This window comes from Agelaius phoeniceus (genome assembly GCF_051311805.1).
Source record: "Agelaius phoeniceus isolate bAgePho1 chromosome W unlocalized genomic scaffold, bAgePho1.hap1 SUPER_W_unloc_1, whole genome shotgun sequence".
NCBI lineage: Eukaryota > Metazoa > Chordata > Aves > Passeriformes > Icteridae > Agelaius > Agelaius phoeniceus.
Window position 1 is genome coordinate 588,891 of NW_027509866.1, and position 19,805 is coordinate 608,695.

The following is a 19,805-nucleotide window of genomic DNA, read 5'->3' on the forward strand; positions in this document are numbered from 1 at the left end:
CCTTGAGGTTGTCCTTGGTGTCTCCAGCAGCAGCCCCACCTGGTACAGCTTCTCCAGGGGCTCCTTCTCCTTCCCTGGGGCCAGACCAGGCTGACAGGGCTCTGCCCAGGGCCCCAGCCATCCATGAACCAGACAAACCAAACCAGGGGGATGGTGGCCACCACTGCTTGCCCCACCAGGTCTCCAGCTCAGCTCCAGCCCAAGAGCTGCGTGTTCCCTTCTGCTGACCCCTGCTCAGAGCTACACGCAGCACAAAACCAGCCTGATTTGCTTTGCCACTGAGTGCCAAGAAATGTGTGGAGCTGGTACCTGCCAGGCCCCTGGGTCCAACTGTGCACATGGATCTCTCCCATCTTCTAGGGCAGAGGAACACCCTGCACCCAAGGATGGCAGAAAAGCTCTTCTAAGGATGGCCTGTCCGAGGGTTGCATGGACAAACACCTCCTGTTGACATCCTGGCACTCTGGGGAGAGAAACCAGAAATCACCAGTCAGTTGGAGAAGTTGCCCCCCTGTTCCCGTGCCCAGGCCATGCTGGGTGTGCCCAGAGCTGGGCCTAAACTTCCCCATGGATGCTCTGTTTGGAGGAGAGCAGGAGAGCAGGACCTGTGCCACCTCCTCAGCAGCTGCCAGAGCGGGATGCCCACGAGCCCGCTGCTGTGTCCCAGCACTGGCATTCCCCCCGTGCCCAGAGATGAGGATCCACCTTGAGAGAGCCATCGTGGGAACAAGATCCGCCCCCGGATGATCTCCTGGCCCCTCCTGAACGGGTGCTTGCCCATGACCAGGTGGCACAGCAGGAGGCCCAGGGACCAGATCGTCGCTGCCTCGCCGTGGTAGCGCTGGTGCTGGATCCACTCTGGTGGGCTGTAGGACAGGGTTCCTGTGGAACACAGACACAGCTCAGCAGGGGGATGCTGCTGCTCCCAGAGCCCGGCCCCAGCATCCCTGGCCGTGTGGGGGCTGCCCCAGAGGCACACGGGGTGAGCGCTGCCCTCTCACCAGCACCTGGGACTTGTGTACAAACTCGGGGCTGGAAAAGAAGCCACAGGTGCTGGAAGAGGGCAGCAGAAACCCTGGGAAGGCCCAACCATGACACACAAAGGAAAAACCCACCCAGTGGTGGAGAAAACCCACTCTCCTCCCCATCTGCATGGCCCCCAAAAATGTTAATAAGCCAAGGCAAACAAGGGGAGCGGAGCAGTCCAAGCCCTTCCTCGCCTGCACACCAAACCATCCGGGGCACGGAGTCAGACCCCCCTCTCTGCTACCCCCATGGGGGTTTGTGTCGGGCTGGCTGCCCCAGCTCCAGCCCCAGCCCAGGCCACAGTGGGTGCTGAAGGCTGTCGGCAGGGCTGGCAGCTGGCCCCCCTCACACCCCACCCAAATCAACTCGGCTCCAGCATCAATCCCATCCCGGCTGCAATAGGGGGAAGCCCTGGTGCTGCACCCAGGCTGGGCCATGAGATGCCCAGGAGCATCCCCTGCGAGGGCTCACCTGCAAACTGGGTGTAGGCTGTGTCTTGGAGGAAGGTGCCACAGCCAAAGTCAATGAGTTTCAGCTGCCCGCTGGCCAGGTCGAGCAGGATGTTCTCGGGCTTGATGTCCCTGTGCAGGACCCCGCAGGCGGTGCAGTGCCGCACGGTCTCCAGCACCTGGCGGAACAGCGCCCGCGCCACCTCCTCCGGCAGGAACCCCCGCTCCGCCAGGAAAGCCGAGAGCTCCTGGCACCGCTCCGGACGCTCCAGCACCAGCAGGAAGCTGTCGGGGAGCTCGAGCCACTCCAGGAGCTGAATGACAGCGGCACAGCCACGGGACACCTTGGCCAGCAGCACGATCTCCAGCGGCGCGCTGCTGCCGTCGGGCTGCGGGAGGAGCGCGGTGCCGTCAGTGGGGCTGAGGCCGTGCCGGGGCTCTGGGAGCCCTCAGCCAGCCCGGGATGCTCTGCACGCCCCGCTCAGCCCACGCCCGCTCTCCCCGCAGGGCTCCGGCGGCTCCCACCCTGCCGGGCCCCGGCTCCTCGCCGCCCGGCCCGGCCCGGCTGCTGCCGCTGGCCCCGCTCACTCACCAGTTCGCCCCAGTGCCGGATGCGATCCCGCGGCACGCGTTTGATGGCCACCTGCGAGCGAGGGAGAGCAGCGGCCTCAGCTCGCCGCCCGTCCTGCCCAGCCCCGACCTTCTCCTCCTTGTCCGCCTTCTCCTCCTCCCCCTCCTCCTTCTCCTCCTCCTTCTCCTCCTCCTCCTCCCCCTCCGCCCGCCGCCGGCCCCGCCGCTCACCGGGGCGCCGTCCGAGAGCCGCGTCCCCGAGCAGACGCTGCCGAAGCCGCCGCGCCCCAGCAGCGAACCCACTCGGTACCGCTCCTGCAGGGCCTCCTGCTCCTTCCCTGCGGGCGAGACGCGGCTGTCAGCGCTCGGCCCGGGGCCAGCAACGGCCCCCGAGCGCCCCCCGAGCGGCCCGGGCCGGGCATCCCCACCCGCCCCGGGCCCCGGCGGCTCGGGGCCGGCGGCCGCGCTGCCGAGCGGCGGAGCTCGGGCCGGGGAAGCCCCAGCGGAGGCGGCGGCAGCGGCCGCGCCGCCTGTGTCCTCCGCGGGCCCCGGGAGGAGCCGGGGACGGGGACGGGGCCGGAACTGGACCCCACATCGGGTCCGGGGCCGGGCTCGGGCCAGGCGGAGCCGAAGGGTGGCGATGCCGCCCCCGCACCAGGCACTGACGCCCGCCCAGCAGCGCCACCGCCAGTACGGCCAGAGCCGGGCGGAGGCGAGAGCGCGGCGGGACGGCCGGGGCCGGGCACGGGGCAGCCCCGCCCGGGGCCGGGGGCGGGCCGGGGGCATGGCCCGGCCCGGCAGGGGAGAGGGAGGCGGGGAGAGGAGAGGGACGCCGGGCAAGGGACCCCGAGAGAAGGGTGCCCGACCGCGGGAAAGGGAGAGAAAGAGAAAGAAAAAGAGAGAGTGTTGAAGCGTCTCTGCTTTTGCTGCCGCTGCTGTTGCCGCCGCTACCGCCGCTGCAACTGAAGCACCGGGGCCGTTCGTCCCCGTGTCCGTTCCCCGCTCGCCCCACGAGCCCCACGTTCGAGCCCCGCGCGCCCCGGGCACAGCCCCTGAGTCTGTCCAAACACGGGAACTTTGCAGCGGTGAGCCCAGATGCAGAGCCCTGACTCCTGCACACTGGCACAGCAATCCCCTCGCTTGCTGCTCTGCATTGGCCTGGCTGAGGGTCAAACACTGGCGGGCCACCTTCCCTTGCTGTAGGATTCCTACCTGACCCAAGCACTGCACTTACATCTCCAGTGTTGCCTTCCAGTAAAACCAGGGGAAGGAAAATGTGTGTGGCTCATGGTATTTTTGAGTGCCTTAAAATCACTAAGTCACCGATCTTAGAGGTGAAGTGCATCTGGAATTCCTGGGATGGAGAAGTAATGCAACATGGAAGAGGGGAGCATAGAAATAAATAGAGGAAAACTTCTTGGATTGTTTCTTTCATTTCCTAAAAACTGTTTCAGTTCTTTCAGAATCTTGTCCACAGTCCTGTTTGCTCTTTCCAAGAACCTTTCCTGGAGAACGAGGTGCAGCTTCTGTCACAAGATGTGCCACCAACTGCAGCTTCTCTTGGCTTTCCACACTGTGCATGCAGCACAACTCTTGCAGCAAAGCAGGACAAATGTTTGAAGAACTTTACAGCTAGTTCTTTCTTTTCCTTGTGAGCTGGGCACTGTGCCATTGGTGAGGTTTTCATTGTTACTGGTTTACACTAAGAAAACATTATGGGCTCCCAGGAATTGTTAGGGAATGCAAGCCTGACTGAATGCAGAGAAAGACTCTCCAGAGCCTGCAGCCAGAAATGGAGAGCTGTGTGATAATCATTCCAACACCCCCATGGACATCTTGAAAGTGATGTAGAACATGAAAATGGGCTGACAGAGGGAGTTTGTGTCAGTGTTCAGTTCAGATGCTTCTACATCTCTTGCACTGATATAAATCAAGAGCACAATCAGTTCATGAAAGGCACCAGAACAAGCTGGACCCCTCAGGAGATGACGGAAAGAATCTGAAAAGGAGAAATGCAGGGAATGACTTGGTGAGCTTTGCCTGTACAAAGGATCATTTTTCCTAATACTTTCCAATCCATTCCCTCCACTTTTGTCCTTCCTGACAAAGCCGTTTTCATCCCAGATTCCCCATGAAATGGGAAGCCTGAGCTTGTGGAGTGCCTGAACGATGCCCTGTTCCTCTGCAGGGACACTCAAGCTGGAACAGGAGCAGGAGCCCTCTCCGGGGCAGCCTCCTCCGAGCTGGAATTTGTGCCGTGCTGGGAGAGGAGGAGGAGGGGGAGAAGGCAGGCGCTGTGTGGCAGGAGCAGGAGGTTTGGGCCGCAGGACATTCTGTCTGCGCCGCTGCCCCGCAATGGGCGGCCGTGCCCAGGGCTCTGGGCCTGGCCCTGCGTGCGCTGAGCTCCCTGGGCTGGGCTCAGGTTCCCGCTGGGACTGGGCAGAGCCTGGGCTCAAACTGGGGGCAGCAGCAGTGCAAAACACCTCTGGGCATCTGTGTTTGCTGCTGCTGGGAAGGAGCAATGAAGCAAGTTGAGAAGTTCTGGTTTCTGTTTCTCCTGGTGGATTTTTAAATTTAATTCCACACTATGGAGGCAATTTCTGTGCTGGCCTCTGTCAGTTTATTCTCTTTCAACACAACAAGGCTGTGTTTGAGCACTGCAAATGTGGCCTGTGTGGCTTTAATTCCTCTCGCCTTAGTGCTCAGGGGCTGGTGGGCACTCCAGTATCTGCTGACCTTTATGCCTGCAACAAAAGCACTGACTTCACTTTCATGAAAGAAGCGTGGGCAGCACCAACTGAAAGAGGCACTTGCAGTTTTATGGGTAAAATTCAGGTGGCAAGCAGAAGAGGGCCAAGAGCAGCCGTGATCTCCAATTCCCAAGGCAAAGGCACCAGCAGCCTCCTGCTGTCAGCTCAGGGTGAGTCAAACAGAGCTGAAAACAGCGCTGGAACCCGATCCTTTCTTCCTCTGAGGGCTGGCTCAGGGCAGCACAGGCGGGCCCTGAGCAGTCAGGGCTGTGTGTGGGTGCTGGCTGCTCCGCTCCAGAATTGAGCTGGAAAAAGCCCTTGGGAGCCGAGGCAGGAGCAGGCAGGAAGGGGCCGGCGCTGCTGCTGCTCCTGGCCGGGAGCCCCGGCTGGGCCGGGCCAGCGCCCCCTGCGCTGCGGCTGCTGCTGCTGCCAGAGCCGGGCGGGACTCGGGGACAGGGAACGGACACGGGGGGACAGCAAAGGCCTGGCGGCTGCAGGGATGGTGACGCTGGGGCCAGCGCCTGCACAGAGCTTCAGCCCGCAATTAACCCTGAGGGAAACGCTGGGGAAAGGCTCCATTTCAGCCTTTCTGCACTCGTGGCTGGGAAGAGACTGAAATGAAAGGAGAACAAGCAAGGCCCGATCCCTCTTCTTTTGGGAGGAGCCCCGGCCCTGGGCCTGTGAGGGGCCTGTGAGGGGCCGTGAGGGGTAGTGAGGGGCCATGAGGGGCCGTGAGGGGCCACGGGGAACTGGGGAAGCCATAAAGGTCTGTGAGAGGCTGTGGGAGCCCAGGCCCCTCATGGAACCAAGGGTCCATTGTGACACTGCAGAATCAAGGAGATCATTGTTGACAGTACAGAACCTCTTGGAACCAAGGGGCCACTGTGGCCCAGCAGGGCCTTATGGAACCAAAAGGACCATGGTGACACTATGGAGCCTCATGGTACCAAGGGGCCATTGTTACACAGCAGCCACAGCAGGGCCACAGAACATAGGAGATCATTGTGACACTGCACAACCTCATGGAATCAAGACATCCATGTTACTCTCCTGAACCTCATGGAACCAAGGGTCCCTTGTGACACTGTGGAACCAAGGAGATCATTGTTGGCAGTATGAAAGCTCATGGAACCAAAAGTCCATTGTGACATTGTGGGGCCTCATGGAACCATGGAGACCATTATGACACTTCAGGACCCAGTGGAACCAAGGGGCCATTGTGACACTGCAGGGCCTTGTATAACCAAGGAGCCATTGTAGCACGGCAGGGCCTCATGGAATCAAGGGGGTCACAGTGACCCTGTGGGGCTCCGTAAGGGGCCATGGGGCTCTATAAGGGGCTGTGGGGCCCCATGAGACCACAGGGACATTCTGACTGTGGAACCAAGGATACCATTGTTACACTATGGGGCATCATGGAACCAAGGAGGCCATTGTGAACCAGCAGGGGAACCCGCTGAGACTATTGTGACACTTCAAGGGCCACTGTGGAACTGCAGGGCCTCATGGAACAAATGACACCATTGTGACATGGCACGGCCTCATGAGACCAAGGGGACATTGTGACACTATAGGGCCTTGTAGAACTGAGGGGCCCTTGTGACCCTGTGTGGCACCATGGAACCAAGGAGAGCACTGTGACACTGCAGGGCTCCGTGGAACTGAGAACTTGTGTGGCAGGGAGGAGCCAAATGGAACCAAGGGGCCATTCCGTACTTCAGGGCTTCATGGAGCCAAATGGAACCAAGGGGCCATTCCGTACTTCAGGGCTTCATGGAACCAAGGTGCCATTGTGATACTGCAGAACCAAAAGAGACCATTGTGACACTGAGGGGCTTCATGGAACCAATGAGACCATTCTGACACTCTGAGTCTCCATGGAACCAAGGGGCCACTATGACACCACAGGGCCTCACAGAACCAAGGCAGCCACTGTGACACTGTGGGTCCCCATGGAAGCAAGGGGCCAGTGTAACACATCCAGGCCTACTGGAACCAAGGGGCCATTGTGATCCTGGGGAACCCAATAGAACCTAGGGGCCCTTTTGAGACTCTGTGACCTCATGGAACCAAGGGGCCATTGTGGCATTGCACAGTCCCATGGGAACAAGGAAACCATTTTGACACTGCAAGGCCTCAGGGAAGCAAGGGGCCATTGTGCCACTGTGGAGCCAAGGAGACCATATCACTGGGCCTCATGGAAACAAAGATCTGTTGTGATCCTACAGGGCCTTATAGAACCAAGGGCTCACTGTGATGCTGTAGGGCCCCAAGGATCCAAGAACATGGAACTGGTCTGGCTGGCTGGGCCTCCTGGGGGCTGCCTGACTGGTCCTTCTGACCTTGGCATGTTGAGGGTCACTTCTCATCAGCCACTGAAACCCTGGAGTTGTGTGCTTTCCTTCCTGTGGGAAAGAACTGTCCTCCTCCAGGGATACATGGCCGAAATTGGGATTCCTCCTCCAAATTTGATTATATCCAAGGATTATTCCCATTGGTCACCTGGAGGGACAGACAGCTCTGGCTGGCCTTGGCCTTTTGGGGGCCACCTCTCATCTGCCTTCAAAACACCAGGGGCCTGTGCTTTTCTTCCCATGGGAAAAAACCCATCTTTCAAGTCCAGGCATCCATGGCCAAAACTGAAAATTCGCCTACAGAATTCCTTAAATCCAAGGACAGCTCCAGACAAAAGCTTCCAGGACTATCTAGGTTCCCTTGGCTTCCTAAGGGCCAGCTCTCATCTCCCTTTGAAGCACTGGGGTTCTGCACTTTCCTTCCTATGGAAAAAAACTGTCCTTCTTGTCCAGAGCCCAATAGACAAACGTGGGGTTTGGCCTCCCAAATTCTGTCTATCCAAGGATTCTTCCCTGACAAGAGATCTGGCTGCCTTGGCCTCCTTGGAGCTGCCTCTAATCAGCCTTTGGAACACTGGGGCTCTGTCCTTTCCTTCCTATGGAGAACTGTCATTCCAGTCCAGGAGCCCGTGCTGAAATGGAATTCCACACCCAAAACTCCCCAAATATCCAAAGGCTGCTTTCAGTCAAAAGCAACAAGAACAGACAAGTCTGGCTTGCCTTGGCCTCTGGTGACTGCTTCTCATCTGCCTTCAAAACCCTGGGGTTCTGTGGTTTCCTTCCTATAGAAAAGAACTGTCCCTCTTGTCCAGGTGCTCTTGGCCTCAAGCACTTGACCACTCTATAGGGACACAGGAGCTCTGTGCTCAGTGGGGTGGAGACTGAGGATGTCAGAGGAGAGCCCTGGGAGGGATTGAAGGGTGGTTTCAGAGATGGTGGATCCTTTTGACATAGTAGAGAACAGCAGGAGAAAGGAAGAATTAATTCCAAAGGGCTCAGGCCTTGGCCCTTTGCATTCCTGAACCACATCCAGGTTTGCTCAGCATCAGAGACACCTTTACCTTGCTTGTTCCCAGCTGTCATCACTGCCTCCAGTGTCCTGCTCTGCTTGGAACCTGGGGACACTTTCTCAGTCCTGTCCTTCAGAAGGATCTGTTTTAAGTCTGAAAAACTTCAGTGTTTCAATCTCTTTTTGAGTCCCTGAGAAGTTCTTTGAGCACACTCTGAGGGACTGAGTCTGATGCAAAGAGCACCAAAGCCCCGGAGGGTCATTAAAGCCCTTGTGCTGTGTCTGTGCTGCTGAGCTGGGCCGGGCTCCTGGCCCAGAGGCAGCTCCTGGCAAGGGCAGCAGAGCTGCAGAGAGACAGCTCTGGCCAGGAGCAGCTCCTGTGCACAGCCCAGCAGGGCTGGGGCACTGCCAGGGCCCCTCAGGGACACCAGCAGGGCACAGACAGAGCTCCCAGGGGCTCAGCACTGGCAGGGGCTGTGGCATGTCCCAGAGGGGGCTGTGTCACAGCAGCTCCTCTGTGGCTGTGTCATGGAGGCACAGAGCAGCTGTGATGTCAGCAAGGGGCTGTGTGACAGCACAGAGTGGGCTGTGTGAGGTCACAGATTGGGCTATGACACCACAGAGTTCCTTGTGTGAGGTCATTGAGGTGACTGAGCATCATAGAAGGAACTGTGTGACATTACAGAGCAGGTTGTGACATCATGGCATGGCTGTATGACATCATAGAGCTTGCTGTGAGGTCAAAGTGTGTGCTGTGACATTACCAAGTGCCAGTATGACATCACAGAGAGGGTTTTGTGGCATCACTGAGGGGCTTGTGAGATTACAAGCTGTCTGTGACATCATACTGTAGTGTGTCAGGCCATAGAGCAGATCTTGCCATCATAGAGGGTGGCTCTGTGACATGAGGGAGTGGGTTGTGACATGACTGGCTGGCTGTGTAACATCATAGGGCAGGCTGTGACATCACAAAACAGACCGTGACATCACAGGGTGACTTTGTGACATTTCAGAGTCTTCTGAAACATCATAGCACAGCTGTATGATATCACAGGGCGACATCACAGCATAGGCACTGTGACATCACAAAGGTGCTGTGTGACATCACAGGGGCTGTGTGACATCACAGGGGCTGTGTGAGGTCACTGGGGAGGTCACTCTGCCCCGGCCCCCTCACAGTTCCCCCCAGAGCAGTCCAACCCTGCTCGTGCACAGCGGGGTCCCTGTCCCCCCGGGTCCCCCCGCCCCTGGCCCCGCAGCATCCCCCAGAGGATGTTCCACGAGATCGACCCCAGAGCCTGACACGGGGACAGGGGGCTGGGGCCCTGGGGGTGGCACAGGGGGACAGGGACCCCCCGGCAGCGTCCCCGTGTCCCCCAGGGCCAGAGCCTGGGCCAGGGCTCCTTCACCCTGTTAACAACGAGGCCTTGAGAGTGCTGAAAAAATCCCCAGCAAGGGATCAGCAAAAACCAGATTGAATATTAAGGGACAGCAGCACAAATTTCCTTGGCAAGAGTCACTCTGCTCCTGACTGGATACTTCAGGCAAACCAAGGAAACAAAGCAGCAGCAAAACCAATCAAAATCCAGGCAGTCAAACCAGAAATGAACCTAGAGCTGTCCCTGTGTGTATGTATGAGACACAAGGACAGTGAGCGTAAAAGAAATCTGGCCCAAAAGCTTAACAGAGCTCAAACCTAATAGGACTTAACATAACCTTAACTGATACCTTCAAGTTGACAATTTAGCAAAAGAACAGCACTTAACAGTATTTAACCTAACTTTTAACCTATGAATTTGCACTTTAACAGAGGAATAACATTTAACTGTATTTAACTCTGGTTATAACTTATATTAAATAACTTAGCAAAAGAACAACTCTTAGCATCATTTAACCTCACTTAGACCTCATGACTTAACCTCACTTACAGGCCTGACCGTCTCAGCTATCCAAGGCTCTCAAACCCCTCAGAGAGCAGCATTTCTGCCACATTTCCCCAGCACGGGCACTCCTGTGTGCACACAGACACAGAGTCAGTGCAAGGCACCTGGGAGAAATTCCCCTCAGGGCAGGAAATGCTCCCTGTGGATCCTTTGGCATCTCCCCAGCGGGTGAAGGGTTGAGCCTGGAGGAGTGGGGGATCGGCCCAGGCTCCGTCGTTGTTGGGGATCCCCGAGTGCAGCAAACGGGAGAGTTCCCGGCTGGGAGAGGCCCCACTCAGAGGGAGTCGCTGGCCCAGGAGAGCTCCAAGGGCTCCTTTTGGAGCGCTGTTTGCAGGGCCCCAAGAGAGGGGCTTCAGTCCCAGCAATGGTTCATCCTGGCCGCACATGGCATCAACAGCTTTCTTTGGCAGGGTGAGAACAGGGATGTTGTGCCACTGAGGGAACAAAACCAGTTCCCAGGGCTGCTCCTCCAGAAAGCAGGAGCTGGTTGGGCAGCAGCAGTGCCTGGAGCAGACAGTGTTTGTGAGGAGCTGCAGAGGAGCTGAGCCCAGGGGCTGTTGGCCAAGGCCGAGCCCCAAGGAGCATTTCTCAGCTGGCAGGGCGGCCTGAGAAGGGGAGGGGGGAATGCAGCAGCACAGGGCCCATGGAACCAAGGGACCATTGTGACACTGTGGGGTCTTGTGAGACCAAGGGACCATTGTGACGCTGTGGGGCCTCATGGAATCAGAGAGACTACAGTGACATTGCTGGGCCTCATGCAACCATGGAGAGCTCATTAGGACACTTCACAGCCTCCTGGAACCAAGGAGACCATTGTGACACTGTGGGACACCATTGAATCATGGAGACCATTGTGACACTATGAGGCCCCAGGGAATAAGCAAAGCATTGTGACACTGTGAGGCCTCATGGAACCAGTGAGACGACTGTGACCCTGGGGGTCCCCACAGATCCAAGGTGATACTGTGGGGCCTGGTGAAACCAAAATCCCTTTGTGACACTGCAGGGCTGCATGGAACCAAAATCCATTGTGACATTGCAGGGCCTGATGTCATCAATGGTTCATTCTGACACCGTGGAGCCAAAGGAGACCATTGTGACACTGCAGGGCTGCATGGAACCAAGGGGCCATGGTGACATTTTGGAACCCCATTGAACCAAGGGTTCATTGTGACACTGCAGGGCTGCATGGAACCAAAGGTCCAGGGTGACACAGAGGGGCCACCTGTCATCAATGGTCCATTGTGAAACTGTGGAGCCAAAGGAGACAATTGTGACCCTGCAAACCCCCAGGGTCCAAAGGTCCATTGTGACATTGCAGGGCTCATGAAACAGAGGAGTTACATGACATTTTGGGGCCTGGGGAAACACCGAGACCATTGTGACACTGTAAGGCCTCATGGAATTTTTGAGACCATTGTGACACTGTGGGGCCTTATGGAACCTAGGGGCCATTGTGACACTGCATGGCCCCATAAAACCAAGGAAACTCGAAACAGGTCTGGCTTGGCCTCCCAGGGGCCACCTGATTGGTCCAGCTGACCTTATGATGTTGAGGGTCTCTTCTCTTCTGCTAATAAAACAATGGGGCTCTGTACTTTCCTTCCTATGGAAAAGATCTTCATCTCCAGGTACCCATGGCCAGAACTGGGATTTCACCTCCAAATTTCCTTATATCTAGGGATTGTTCCAATAGGAATATTGCCAGGACAAGTCTGTCTTGCAGTGGTTTCACAAGGGTCACTTCCCATCTGTCCCCAAACCACTGGGGAAGGTTCCATGCTTTCCTCCCTATGGAAAAGTACTGTCCTGCTTCTCCGGGTGCCCATGGCCAAGACTGGGTTTCCACCTCCAAAATTCCCTCTATCCAAAGACTGCTCTCAGACAAAATCTGCCATTCCTGTCAAGTCTGGCTGGCCTTGGCCTAGTGAGGCTCTCACTTGCCTTTTAAACATTGGGCTCTGTGCTTTCCTTCCTATGGAAAAGAACTGTCCTGCTCCTCTAGGCACCCACAGACAGAATTGGGATTTCACCTCCAACACTGCCTCTTGTGACAGACTGGAGGAGATTCTTGGCTGGAAACATTTCGTGTATGGGGGAGAAAGGGGCAGGTCCAGCCTTGCCCTGCCCTGGAAGCCCAGCCCTGCCCTGCCCTGGAACCCCAATCCCCCCAGAGCCTCTATCCCAGCCCAGCAGTGGCTGCCAGTCCCTGGCACAGCACAGGCAATGCTCCATAGCCACCTCTGCAGCCCCCAGCCCAGCTCCTGAGGGACCAAATGAGCCCAAGCCCCACCTGGGGGAAGGGCCCAGGAAGACCAAGGGGTATTGAAGGCTGACCACAAGGCAAGCACACATCTTGACCCTACCTACTCTTAGAATTTCCATGTGAACAGTGCTGGAATCCAGGAGTTGGAATCTGTGTGTGTATTTCTCTGTATCTTTTTTGTCTTTTTCTTATTCCCTCTTCTTCAAAATTTGAGTAACTTAAAATGGAACAGGCTTAGAGTTTGTGAAGTTGAATGAGCAAAGTTAATGTTATGAGAAATGTTTCTTGTTGACTGAATGTTGTATTGAACCTTTGGCCAAAGTTTCTCGGATATTCTAAAGTTGCCAGTAAAGTTCCTGTTTTGTTGTTTGGAGCTCCTGAGAATCTCTTGCTGATATTTCTCTAGGGAGTCCAACTCAGTGTACACAAACAATTGTAATTCCTTTTAAATGTCTCCTCGAGAGAGTTTTTTAGTGGATGTGGGTCAGGGCTTGTGTGTCCTGCTTGGCCCAGCCCAGGCAGGGCTTTCCCAGCCACATTCCACACTCCCTTGCCCAGCTGGAGCCGCTGGTGCCTCTGAGTTGTGCTGCCCCAGCCCCAGGGACGCTCTCCTTGTCTGCCCATTCCCCCACGGTCTCTGGGCAGGGATGGCCTCACTGGGGGCTGCTGACATCCTCAGCAACTTGGAGGCTGCTGCTGAATTTCACTGCTCCAGAGGCTTGTTCAGCCTTCAGCTCTTCAGTGCAGGAATTCAGTGTCCCAGGGCTCATTGACATTCAGAACACCTGAACAAGCCAAGCCTCTGGGAATCATTTGATTTAAGTGTTCAAATCTTTTGTGGTTAATTCAACATATTTAAGAAGCCTATTCAAGTTGAATACACTATATTTAAAAAGACAGCAAGTAAATATTTTTAGATCCTGTAATTTAATGTTTTTTTCCTGGTAATTCATTGATGTGTGCAATCTCCAATTGACACTGAATCCAAGTACCTCCTCATGCAGTTGGAATAGATATGAAAATCAAGACCCTTCATGGCTGACAATCAATCTGACTCTGTCCCTACCCCCAGCCCACCATTTCCCCCATCCAAACCCTGGCACTCAGAGCAGCCTTGTGCAAATCTGAGCTCCCTCCAGCCCAGGCTGCACCTGCAGCTTTCAGCTCCTTGGCTCCAACTCCCACCTGCTTTCCTTGCAGAAGGAGCTGCCTGAGACACAGAGGGATGTTCATTTCTTGTCAGCCAGCAAAGCCAAGGGAAGGCACAGATCCATCAAATGCCAAAAGTCATTCTTCTCCCTGGCTCTGCCCTGCCCCTGATCCCCACAGCCTGTCCTGTTTCCTTCATCCCTGCATTGCCAGGGACTCTCTGGGACAAGGGAGCTCTGCTCTGGGGATGGAGGGAGGTCCACGTGCAGCCACTGCAGTGGGAACCAAACTCATCAGGTTTGTGTCCTTTGGGGGCCAGGAACTGGTGAGACTCAGAGGCCCAGAAAGGTTTCTCTTCATGGCCAGCATAAAAAATGTGAAATGAGAAAATGTAATAAACATCAAAACACTTCCCCCAGCTCCTTCTGACATTGCAGCAGCATCTGACATGTCCACCATCCACAAGGGATTTCCATACCCTAAGGATTTTAGACAAAGATACAAGAAGAGGTGTTATAAAAGATAAAACTACAACTAAGGAAATATTTAAACTTCTCAAAGATTGGGCAATTCCCTGAAGCTCAAAGCATGATGCCAGTCAAGTGAGATGCATTGGAATGACCAGAGAATATCTGCAGGAGGAAGTCTTAGAGCAATGGGAAAGAGATAGGTCCAGCTGCTCTAAATGAAGAGATGTCCTTAGACATGGCCATTTAACCAGGATGGATGGAGACCGCTAAAGGGGGTCATGAAATATTAGACTAAATGCTGGTGGCAAAGGGAGAGGGGAAAATCAGTATTTCTTCTTCTGCCATCAGTCAAAGAATCCAGTAGATCCAGAAAATTCCTGTTCCTGGTTGGAAAACTTTGCTATTTCTTAAGAATGCACAATGGACCCAGATAAAAAAGATTTGCTTGTATATTATGAAAAAAACAGGTATTAAAACCAGTGCCCCTTTCCAGGCAGACATCAATTCTGTGCCCATGAACAGGCAGTGACACTTGTGCCCTGAGGTGCCCAGCTGGGATTGGATCTCTCTGAGAGCACCTGAGGGAGAGCAGAGCACCTTGCAAGCTGCAGGGCCCTGACAGCCCCGCAGGGCTCCTGTGCCATCAACATCTGCTCTGCTCCAGTCTGAAACAGGGCCCATCATGGTGCTGGGATCATCAGAGAGCTGAGGTGTGTGCTGGAATTCAATGGCCTCCCCATCCTGCAGCAGCCCCGCATTTCCCTGCTGCAGCCTTGGTCTCCAGCCCAGCCATGGAGGCTCTTTGGGCTCTGGAGTGTTGCTGCAGCCCCCAAGGGAGCTCTGCCTTTGGCACAGTCAGGCCTGGCCAGCACAGGCCATGCTCAGCAATTGCTTGTGTGTGCCTGGCCTTGCTGTCAGCCCCGTGAGCGGCTGCGTGGCCCCTTTGTGGCCCTGTGCTGGCCCAGCCATGGTGGCCCAGCCCCTGTGCAGGCCCAGCCCAGGCCAGGAGCATTGCGGCTGGGAACGGCCCCTGTGCCATGGTGCCCACAGCAGCCTTGGGGCTCTGTGCCCCATGGCCTCCCTGCTGGGCAGCCTCTGCCAGCTCCTGCAGAGCCCCTGGCCCCTGTGGGGCTGCACAGACAGCCCTGCCCCGGGCTCTGCCGGCCTCTGGGCCAGCAGAGAGGCCGGCCAGGGCTGGCCATGGCCGGGAACAGGCCCTGAGCCCCGCAGGAGGATGGAGCTGGGCCACAGCCAAACTCAGCCCAGGCCAAAGCTGGGCTCAGCAGCCAGGGCTGCCAAGGGCTGGGCACAGAGGCTGGCGCTGACAAATGTCCTGGGCCCCCTCCCTGCTCTGTCCGTGCCACCAAGGGCACAGAGCAGCCTCCTCTCTGGGCCACTTGCCTGTTTGCAATGCCTTGCACAGGCGCTGGCCCTGCCCCACAAGGCCTGGCCTGAGTCCTGCCCCTGCACGCTCAGCCAGGCTGAGATGGACACTGATGGTTTCTGGGCCAGGCTCTCGGAGCCCAGCCCAGCTCCCTGCAAGCTCTGCCAGCTGCCCTGAGCTCTGGGCAGCACCAAGGGCCTCTCTGAGCCCAGCCCAGCCCAGCCGGCTCTGGCCCCACAGCTCTGCTCAGCCCAGGCTGCTCTGGGCACTGGCCCCACGGCCTCAGCCCCTGCCAAGGGCACAGCAGCAGCTGCAGCTGCCACAGGACTCAGCCCCAGCCATGGGGGAAGGTGCTTGGCCAAGGCCAAAGGAGGCTCCCTGGTTGCCCTGCTCCCCTCGGGCTGAGGTGCTGAGAGCTCTGCAGCCCCTGCTGCCATCCCATCTGCCCAGGGCAGCACAAGAGCCCCGGCCGTGGGGCCCTCAAGAGCTGCTCCTGCTCCAGGCCCAGGGCCCATGCCAAAGCTGGGACAGCAGCCACAAAGCTGTGCCCATTTCTGTTCATTGCTGCTCTGATGGGCATGGATCCTCAGCCATTTGGAGGTTGCTGATGAATTTAAATACCCCAGAGGCCTCTTCTTTCTTGAGCTGTTCATTTCAGGAATTCAGTGAAAAAGTCTCATACACGTGTGTTCAAAACACCTGACCAAGAAAAGCCCCTGGGAATCATTTAAACGTTCAATTCTTCTCTGGTTAATTAAAGAGATTTTAGTAGTTTATTTAATGTGAATATATTGTATTTAAAACAATGCAGAGAGAACTGTTTTGTCCTGATTTGTCTGTTTTGTTTTCCTGTTTATAGTTTGGTATCAGCAATGTCCAATTGATATTGACCTCCAGCAACTTCTAATGCACTCTAAAGAGATATAAAGATCAAGACCCTTCATGGCTGGTAACACATGAAACTTTGTCCCCAAGCCCCTCCCCACCATTTCCCTCATCCAACCCCTGGCACTCCTATGGAACAGGAATGGTGTGGCCAGAAGGGGCAGGGCAGGGATTCTTCCCCTGTGCTCAGCACTGGTTGGGCAGCACCTCGAGTGCTGTGTCCAGTTCTGGGCCCACCAATTTAGGAAGGACATGGAGGGGCTGGAGCGTGTCCAGAGAAGGGAAACAAGGCTGGGGAGGGGTCTGGAACACGAGTCCTGTGAGGAGTGGCTGAGGGAGCTGGGGTTGTTTATTCTGGAGAAGAGAAGGCTCAGGGGAGACAAGGCAGTGTCAGGGAACAGGTTGGACTTGATGATCTCCAAGGTCTTTTCCAACCTTGCTGATTCTGGGATTCCCTGAAACCACCCTTGGAGCAGTTGCAGGATGAGCCCTGGGCCTCCTCTTCAGCAGCTCCAGCAGCCCAGGTCCCTCAGCTTCTCCTGGCAGCCCCAAAGCCCATCCTGTCAGTCCTGCAGAGCCTCTGCAGCTCCTCCTCACTGCCCAGAACAGGGAGCCCCAGAGGCAGACACAGCAGCCCAGATGTGCCCCCCTGGCCTGGGGTGCCTCTGGCAAGGGAGCAGCAGCAGGCACTGCAGGAGCCTGCAGACAATTCCTGCAGCACTTGTAGGATGATCCTGCTGCCCAAGGGACGTTCCCATGGGGCCAAGTCAGGAACTGCAATGGGGAGTGGGGCCAGAGGGGAAAGGCAAACAGGGATGGGCTGTTTGCAGGGCAGGGAACAGGGGTGGGCCAGAGGAAGAAATCTGTATTAGGAAGTGTAAAGAAAGTAAAGGTGAAGCCGAGGAAATGCTCAGGGAAGTGTGGGGGTGGCTGCCAGGCAGCCCTGGCTCTGAGCAACAGCATCTGCAGTGGCACAAGAAACTCCCAGCTGATGGGAACAAACTTTCTGGCTGAGTGCAGAGGCCAGGACAAAGCTGAGTGGTTTCCCTGGTGTCCCGCAGGCCTTGCTGGCCCCAGGGGCTGATGGCATTTGTGCTCCCTCAGGTTCATGTCCCCACAGCAACAGCATGGGGGTGCTGGCCCTGCTGTGTGCAATGCAAACAGGGGCTGCTGAGGCAGTGCTGCCGTGTCTGTGCCTGCAAGGATGGGGCACCTGTGTGAGCTGGGGGAGAGGCCAGGGCTGCAGAGGGGGGATGTTGTTGGCAGCTGCATGAGGACGCTCTGGGAGGCTGCCCTGGGCTGTGCAGCGCACTGGGCATGGATCAGCCCCTGCTCTGCTGCTCCTTCCCGTCTGGCCCAGGGCCCTTGCAGAGCCCCAGCCATGCTGTTTGCCCCCAGCCTGCCCACGGCCAGCCTGAGGCTGCTGACGGGGGTTTCTGTGCTGAGCATTGGCCTGGCCGTGTTCTTGAGAGAGCCTGGGCAAGGAGCCTGGAGCCCCCCGGGCCTGGCCTGAGGCGTCAGCGCTGCCCCAGCAGTGCCCATGGCCTGTCCCTGCTGCAGCCCCGGCACTGCCACCCCCAGGGCTGTGCCCGGCCCCGAGAGCACTCAGGCCCTGCAGCAACACCAGGGCCACCAGGGCAGCGGGGCAGGGCCACGGCAGCAGCACTGGCAACACCAAGTGCTGCTGCTGCTGCTGCTGCTGGGCACAGCTGCTGGGCCAGCACTGATCTGCCCCAGCTCTGCACACAGACATTGCTGCTGCAGCTCCAGAGAAGGCAACACAAGGGCATCTCTGCAGAAAACTCTGCTGGGAGATCCTTTAGTTCCTTTTATGCCCCCAAGAGCACATCCCCTTATTGACACAGTCTGTGGCCACAGGGAAGGTTGAGAGAAACAAAATGAGAAATGGCACATACAATGACATTTATTTGTGGACAACATAAAAAAATGTAAAAAACCAAAAAGAACCTTAAAAATGAAACCAAAAACAAGTATCAAAAATAAGTTTTATTAGAAGTGATTCGGCAAAATAGGCCAGCTGTTTAATGTTCCTGAAACCATCCAGTCATCAGTGTCCACCCTGCAGCCTTGAGCTCCTGGTTCCTCAGGCTGTAGATGAGGGGGTTCAGGGCTGGAGGCACCACTGAGTACAGAACTGACAGGGCCAGATCCAGGGATGGGGAGGACAGGGAAGGGGGCTTCATGTAGGCAAACGCTGCAGTGCTGATAAACAGAGAGACCACAGCCAGGTGAGGGAGGCAGGTGGAAAAGGCTTTGTGCCGTCCCTGCTCAGAGGGGATCCTCAGCACAGCCCTGAAGATCTGCACATAGGAGAAAACAATGAACACAAAACAGCCAAATGCCAAAAAGAAACTAACAGCAATGAGCCCCAGTTCCCTGATGTTGGAGTGTGAACAGGAGAGCTTGAGTACCTGGGGCACCTCACAGAAGAACTGGCCCAGGACATTCCCCTGGCACAGGGGCAGGGAAAATGTACTGGCTGTGTGCATGAGAGCATTGAGAAAGGCACTGGCCCAGGCAGCTGCTGCCATGTGGGCACAAGCTCTGCTGCCCAGGAGGGTCCCGTAGTGCAGGGGTTTGCAGATGGACACGTAGCAGTTGTAGCACATGATGGTCAGGAGGGAAAGCTCTGCTCCCATGAAGAAGAGAAAGAAAAATATTTGGGCAGCACATCCTTTGTAGGAGATGTCCCTGGTGTCCCAGAGGGAATTGTGCATGGCTTTGGGGACAGTGGTGCAGATGGAGCCCAGGTCAGCGAGGGCCAGGTTGAGCAGGAAGAAGAACATGGGCGTGTGCAGGTGGTGGCCGCAGGCTACGGCGCTGATGATGAGGCCGTTGCCCAGGAGGGCAGCCAGGGAGATGCCCAGCAAGAGGCAGAAGTGCAGGAGCTGCAGCTGCGGCGTGTCTGCCAATGCCAGCAGGAGGAAGTGCCTGATGGAGCTGCTGTTGGACATTTGCTGGGGCTGCACATGGGCACCTGTTCATGGAGAAAGGACAGTGAAGAGTTAGAGGAGATACCTGTAAACAAAATCAAAGGCTTTTCCCATACACCTACCCTGGAACACACATAGATACACTTCTCTTTTTAAGAATTCTGGTGTTTACTTTAAAGCTTCCCCATACCTCTGCTGGTGTTCTTGAATATCAGAAACCCTCACCATTTCTACTGCCCTTAGGGAATAGAGAGCATGTTCTGAGAGGCAAAGTGATAAGTGGAGAGCTAGTGGACATTGTCTGTCATTCTGACCTGTTCATAATTTCGCTGGGCTTTAACCTTTGCCAGTTGGAAGGTGATCACCTCCCCATGTTTCCCTTTAAAATTCCCCCAGGTACTGCTGAGAGCAGATGGATCCACCACAGCCCAGCTCCAGATTTGTAGCCAAGGACTCACTTTCCTCATTTCACCAACCCAGCAGCATTTTCAGTTTCACAACACCTCTGCCTTTCCCCATCAATCTCATAACTCCGAGATGCTCTAGGACAGGTTTGCACCCTGGATTGGAGCTCCCAGCTTGGACTGTAATCTCAG

At 56.3% G+C, this 19,805-nt stretch overlaps 2 protein-coding genes across 2 annotated transcripts; both read right to left on the reverse strand.

Annotated features, from left to right (window-relative positions):
* Positions 1-356: 356 nt before the first annotated feature.
* On the reverse strand, positions 357-2,849 carry LOC143692427 (serine/threonine-protein kinase pim-1-like; the record flags this gene model as incomplete). The annotated part of the gene is made up of 5 exons (XM_077172661.1): positions 357-463; positions 706-882; positions 1,498-1,864; positions 2,068-2,118; positions 2,277-2,849. Coding segments are annotated over 5 exons (1,275 nt in total), but the record flags the coding sequence as incomplete, so codon positions are not given.
* A 15,448-nt stretch (positions 2,850-18,297) lies between these two features.
* LOC143692428 (olfactory receptor 14J1-like) lies at positions 18,298-19,230 on the reverse strand. The gene has a single exon (XM_077172662.1). It carries the CDS (start codon positions 19,228-19,230, stop codon positions 18,298-18,300), a length of 933 nt encoding a protein of 310 aa, XP_077028777.1.
* Between the last annotated feature and the right edge of the window lie 575 nt (positions 19,231-19,805).

Excerpts from the sequence above, each read along its gene's own strand:
- LOC143692428 (XM_077172662.1), bottom strand. The coding sequence starts at position 19,230 with ATGTCCAACAGCAGCTCCATCAGGCACTTCCTCCTGCTGGCATTGGCA.